Source organism: Medicago sativa, chromosome 5, assembly GCF_051527215.1.
Source record: "Medicago sativa cultivar Bolivia chromosome 5, Bolivia_mono, whole genome shotgun sequence".
NCBI classification, from domain to species: Eukaryota; Viridiplantae; Streptophyta; class Magnoliopsida; order Fabales; family Fabaceae; genus Medicago; species Medicago sativa.
Window position 1 is genome coordinate 74,081,879 of NC_140753.1, and position 6,649 is coordinate 74,088,527.

General features: G+C 32.7%; 1 protein-coding gene across 1 annotated transcript; it reads left to right on the plus strand.

Moving 5' to 3' along the window:
- Positions 1-4,678: 4,678 nt before the first annotated feature.
- On the plus strand, positions 4,679-6,155 carry LOC146924904 (HVA22-like protein f). Its single transcript, XM_085709863.1, has 5 exons — positions 4,679-4,837; positions 5,202-5,228; positions 5,314-5,436; positions 5,535-5,784; positions 5,892-6,155. Exons 1-5 carry the CDS (start codon positions 4,791-4,793, stop codon positions 5,916-5,918), a joined length of 474 nt encoding a protein of 157 aa, XP_085565989.1. The 5' UTR covers positions 4,679-4,790; the 3' UTR covers positions 5,919-6,155.
- The last annotated feature ends 494 nt before the right edge of the window (positions 6,156-6,649 follow it).

Here is a 6,649-nt window from a genome sequence, read left to right on the forward strand (position 1 = left end):
AATTAAAAAATGTTATTATTTGTACCAAAAAAGTAAATAAATTCAAAACTCTATGGGTACCCATGGATACCCATGGATACCTCAATACCCACAGGTACCCGTATAGTGGGTACCCACGAGGATACGGGGAGGGCACAAGTATCATATTTATCCAACGGGGCGGGGACCAGTATCATATTATCCGTACCCATGGGTATCCATTGACATCCCTAGCCTTTGTTGTAGATCATGTGAAAAGATTTATATACGTTGAAGCTAAAACACAAAATGATATAAATCAGGTAGAGAGGCTTTCAGCTATCTGTCTGATGCAGAAGTTTGTTCACCTGAAAGAACTGGATACTAAATTGCAGTTAATATCTGCCTTTGCTGTAGATCATGTGAAAGGATTTATATACGTTGAAACTGAAAGTCAAAATGATATAAATCAGGTAGCTTTAGTAATAGGATTTTCATTGGTTTATAGATAGATATCAATTATTACTAGAAAAGTGTTTCTACCGCTGACTAAATATGTTTTCATTTGTTACTTGTGATCAAGCCATTTTGAAGATTTAATTTTGTAATCCGTAATGCAAGAGTACTCTAAATACTGTATTATGGTTTATAATTATCTGTCATTTCGCAATCTATCCTTCCAATATAATATTTTGTCAAATACGTGACTGAACCCCCGTGCGAAGCACGGGTTTGTATGAAAAAAGTATCCATCAACTCGCCTAATTTTCATAGGAGAATTAAAAAAAGATCCAACTCGCCTAAACTTCAAAAGGAGGGGATGATGTAAAACCTTAAAAAAGAGGTCAACTCGCCCAATTTTCATAAGGGAGTTGAAAAAGATCGTCCATCAACTCGCCCGATTTTCATAAGGGAGTTGAAAAAAGATCCAACTCGCCTAAACTTCAAAGGGAGTGGATGATGTAAGACCTTGAAGATTGTGGACTCAACAGTACAATCACTATTCACTACCCCGCTATGATGTTTTTCTCAGTTTTCATGGGGAAGATACTCGCTACTCTTTTACAGGATTTCTCTATAATGCTTTGCATCGTGAGGGGTTCAAGATCTTCATAGATAATGAGGGATTGGAGGGTGGAAACCAAATCTCACAAATTCTTCTGGAAGCAATTGAAAAATCAAGGATTTCAATTGTTGTTTTATCCGAAAATTATGGATATTCCACATGGTGTGTTGATGAAGTTGTCAAGGTTATGGAGTGCAAGAACAATCAGATTTAAGCAATCAAACAAAAAGTAATGGTAAAGCCATGAAAGCACATGAAGATAGATTTGGAAAGGAATGTGAGAACGTGCAAAAGTGAAGATCAGCTTTATCAGATAGAACTTGCCTTATTGAAAGCAGACCATATCAAAGAAAACGAGTACTAAGTACTAGTGAATACTATAGATTACTTTTAGATTGCATTAACGTTTTTAATGAGAAACTGTTCTTGGTTTAGTGCGGAATCTTGTTTCAGTGCTTTCTGAAAGAATAAAAATACATACCATAAAGGTTTAAAAAATGTTTATGTATGAAAAATACATATCTGGACTTTCATGTATAGGTGAACTCATCTTGATTTAGAAAGAAAAAAAAAATTAGGATGAAAGACTATTATGTAAAAATTTAAATGACAAAATGATAATATTGAATTTTTTTATAATTTGTAAGGGTGAAGGTATAGATGTAGGGACATAGGATAACATTTCCTGAATATTTATGGGTCGGTGGCAACATTGCAGGGTTGTTTTGATAGGAAATTGGGTCTCCAAGATTACATATTGAATCGGGCATTCATACCCTCTCGCACGTCTGTCAAACTTATCAATTTATCCTGATTCAAATTATATAATCCGAAACATTTTTTTACATTGTTTCAAATTATATGATCGAATTGAGGGTTGAATTGAGGATGACATCGATATGGTGTCCTATCATTTGTCTATTGGTGGTTGGGTTTATGAGGTACAAGAGGAAGAGGAAAGGCTGATGGTGATTTGGGCATGATTTGGATGAAGATTTTTTTCCAAATACACGCGTGGCTTTTTATTTATTTTTAATTAATAAATTGCACATATGGCATCCTACTCACTTAAGTTAAGTGTCACGTGTGTGTTGACTGAATCAAAATTGGACCAGAGGGCCAAAAATGCAAAACGGGGTAAACTTAGGGGGTTATTTTGTTATTATTTTTTATAGTGGGCCAAAATCGCAAATTTGTGATACTCAGAGGGTCAAAACTGTTATTAAGCCTTTAAATTACTCTAAGTTTCAAAATCTTTCAAAAAAATACAATCTAAAATGAAACTAAGCTTCTCGAACTATATAATCTGAAACGTACTGAACCCTCCATCAGACTAGATTTCAACAACAATGACAGACATAATATTTACACCTTTTAGATTATATAATCCGAATAACTAAAATATGTGATTAGAGTATGTAATTCGAAATGTGTTGGCACACATAACATAACTATTTATATAAAAAAACACACGTATTTACAAATCTTTGCCGATTTTCCAACATAAATCAAACCATATTATTGACACACATCAAAAGTAAATCAAAACATATCATATGATAATATTACATTAATTAAATCAAACAAAACTTCCGCCGATTTTACAACACAAATCAAACCAAAAGACTATACATATGATAATCCAAATCATGCAAAATATCCGAAACAAAATATGCATATGCGGTGGTCAAGACCAAGGCATACATGCATGCTCAAATCATAAAAAGCCATACAAAATACATAAAGCCATAAACCCTATTAAGCAGTGAGTGAAGATTATGAGCGTTACTTATATATAGACATGTTTCATATGAGATATTCTTGCATGGACTCTTACCTAAGAGATTATTCTTACACCCAACCAATAAAAATATTACACATGTTATTAACTTTAAAAAAAATGTGATTTTAATTAAGGAAATGGAAACATAAATGGTGGTGGGTGGTTTTTGTTGGTTAAAGAAAGTGGAAAAAGGAGATAGAAATATTAAAAATAATGAGAAAAAATTATGATATTAATTATTTTTATTATTTTAATGAGATGTTTGATTTTAATTGGTTGGGTGTAAGAATGATCTCTTAGGTAAGAGTTCATGTAAGAATTTCTCGTTTCATATTATATAATGTGAAACATGTTTTTTTATTTGAATTATATAATCTAAATCGGAGAAAAATTGAAAGTTTGAAGGGACGCGCAAGAAAGACAGTGTGGAAAAATTAATTCTCATTAATTAGTGATATTTTCAATCATACTTTTGTTATTCTTACTTGACTATACTTGGCAATAGTTATAGTGAACTAAAAATGCGATGTGCGTTCAAGCTTTAAAAAGAAACTGCAAAGGGTCATGCAAGGTTAGGTAACACATGAATTAGTATAATAGCATGGGAAAAAAGGATGCAAATGTGATGGAATGGAAGTGAGGTCAATTGTTTGATGATGGTGCTTGTTGAAAAACAAGGCCAGGCTGTTGGGACCATGCAAAGTTTCTTGGCATGTGGTGGTGAGTCAGAACAAGCACGTCAACATATTCTTAATTTGGCGAGGCATATACATATTGATATAGTTTGTGTGAGGTGAGGGCAAAATACCTATGTCATTTTATTTGACACCTGGTTTGAAATTGAATCGTTTGCTATTACTATTAATTAAAGTGATCCATGCTCATGGTATTCGTAATCGTATATACATATAAATATTCTAATCAATAAAGGAATTTTATGAGAAGAAAGGATCGAATCTTTGAGGAAATAATTCAAGAGTTGGAATATGTAACAAACATTTCACTGGTGACCATATTTTTACCTGCTCTGTGTGGATATTTTCGTACGTACCAAGCAACATTTTTCGAAAAAATTACGCCAAAAAAATAGACAAGTAGGCTCCATATATACTTGTTTGCATGCATGCTTAACATTTATGCCACGAAAACTTAAATCAATCGAAAAAGGCAACGCATATTCATATTTTACCTCTCGATATATCAGTTCAAAACCACGTGAAAATTCCTAACTTTTGGCATCTTATGTTATCCCTCTTGGAGAAAAGAAAACTTTTGGGTCTTCCATTTGCCTGTCGATCCTCCATTTGCTGAAATCGCGTTTCACTTGCTGAACCCAATCGGTCGAATTGGATCTGAAAATCATCATGAATCTGCTTGATATCTTCTGCGTTTTTCTTCACTTCGACCGTGAGCTCCTTCATCCTAGTGTTTTCTGCCATGGTGAGATGAAAGCACCAATGAAACAAACTAGAAATTAAAAGATGAAATTGGGAAGAACCCTTTTGATTTAACTGAAATATCAATCTCTGATAACAGAGAGATTTGATTACAAGATGTGAAATAGAAAAGTTCAGAGGGGAGAGAGAGAGTTTGGACTTATCAATTCACATGAGAATTAAAATAAATCTATCCTCCTATTTATAAGTCACGAAATCCTTCAGGTTTTGGTTAGCCTTGTGTACTCTAGTGCTCCTACGCATTTCCTGAACTTGAGGACCACTCTTCTCTAATTCCTTCTCTTTCCTCACCTGTGGGCCCCTTGTTGCTGACTCAGCACTTACTGTATTTTGTCTTATTACATCTTCCCACAAATCAAACATTCCTTGCTTGGTTCATTTACCTTAATATATATCTATCTACCATATATATATATCCACAATACAACATTCCTTCAAACAAATCCACAATACAACATTGATTCCATAATCTTTTGCTCCAACTCTTTCCAAAACTTCATTAATCTCTCCACCTGGAAAAATCATCATGGGTGTCCTTGGAGCAATACTAAGACATTTGGACACAACAATAGGGTAATAAATTAATCATCTCTCTCTTGTTACTGATTTTAAATATATCTTCAAATTTATTTTCATGAATACGTATGTCATGTAAATTATTTTCATTCTAGTCTTCCACTTTTCTATAATTATCTTTTTATTGGTGGTGGCCGAGATTCGAACCCCGGACCTTGCATATTTTATGCATTGTCCATACCAACTGAGCTAAGCTCACGTAGACTTTTCTATAATTATCTAGATGAAGGAATACTATTATAATACCCCTTCAAAATATTGCATGTACGAAATTCTTTCAAAACACATGGGACACACTCTAAATTTAGGTTCTTGATCTTATGTTTTCCTCATAATAACATCCTACTTTTTTGTGTACCAGGCCCGGAGTAATGCTTCTTTATCCTTTGTAAGTAATGATCATATTAGTATCATAATTTTATTATAACTAATATATTGTAAATGCGTAATTGTTAAATGTTTGATTATCATAGATACGCATCAATGAGGGCTATTGAAAGTCCTTCAACCTTGGATGACCAACAGTGGCTAACATATTGGGTTTTATATTCTTTCATAACTCTCTTCGAGCTTTCAACTTACAAGGTCCTATATTGGTAGGTTCAGCAATTTTCATAACAAATTTATCTATATACTACATAGACACACAACAATTTGATAATATTTATCTGGCTTAATAAAAAAATATCAATAGGTTTCCCATTTGGCCATACATGAAGCTTGTGTTCTGCGTATGGTTGGTACTGCCAATGTTCAATGGAGCAGCTTACATATATGAGAATTATGCAAGGACATACGTCAAGAAATTTGGTAACTATGGAAATTACAATTATCCTGAGGAGTACAAGAAGGTTCTTCATATGATGACTTTCGATGCAAGAAAAGCAGTTGAACGTTATATTGATAGATTTGGCCCAGATGCATTTGAGAGAGTGATTAGAGCAGTATGTTACAAACAACTATTAAGCCAAAGTTATAAATATATCTTTAATTATTATAAAAATTCATCTTTTACTATTTTTTTCATAATCTATTTCACTTTATATTTCAGGCTGAGAAAGAAGCAAAGAAGCATTGAGTGAGCGTCAATTTAACCAAGCTGGCATGGGAAGAAGAATTTAAACATGTTATTATATTCAGTTCTTCATTCTGTCTATATATTCTAGCCTGTAGAAAACTGATTGAGTTTCAGAATTAATTATTATAGTTAAACGAGAGCAATCTTATTTTCTATGATTAATATGTTTTTTTTATGTACATCGATCCCTTGGATTAATTAAGAATAAAAAGCTTTCAATTTGATCTATTGATTTAATGCGGATATTTCCAGATATATAGTTAGAGAAGAGAAAATTGCGAGGTCAGTTTGAAACATAATAACAATTACTTACAGAATCAACACTATTATATAATATGAACATCAATATTATACTATGAAGTAATAGTTTTAATATATAGTATATAAATGTATAAATTACGCTAAGATAAAACCAAAAAAAATTACACTGTAGTAAGTACTAAAATAAAAACATGAGTGTCATCCTTTAAAGGTGGACCCATGTCGTCTTTTAAAGGTGGAAGGTCTTTGTCATCCTTTTTCTCATGAGTGAGATTGCGACTTACATCAATTCAAGGAAGACAAAGGAAAATTAATGAGTTGAGTTTTTATACACTCATATTAATTTTTCTTTTCTTTTTTAGAATTGTGTACCAATATATTAGATCATTGTCTCACTCATAAAAATGAGAAATGAGGAGGACTGTGAGCTTTTACTTCCGATAGTTATCATGAATCATCGTTGTTTGGGG

Bases quoted from the DNA above. Each gene is read 5' to 3' on its own strand.
- LOC146924904 (XM_085709863.1), top strand. From the start codon at position 4,791: ATGGGTGTCCTTGGAGCAATACTAAGACATTTGGACACAACAATAGG. The intron at 4,838-5,201 runs GTAATAAATTAA...TTTGTGTACCAG, and splicing joins CATTTGGACACAACAATAGG to GCCCGGAGTAATGCTTCTTT. The intron at 5,437-5,534 runs GTAGGTTCAGCA...AAATATCAATAG, and splicing joins ACTTACAAGGTCCTATATTG to GTTTCCCATTTGGCCATACA.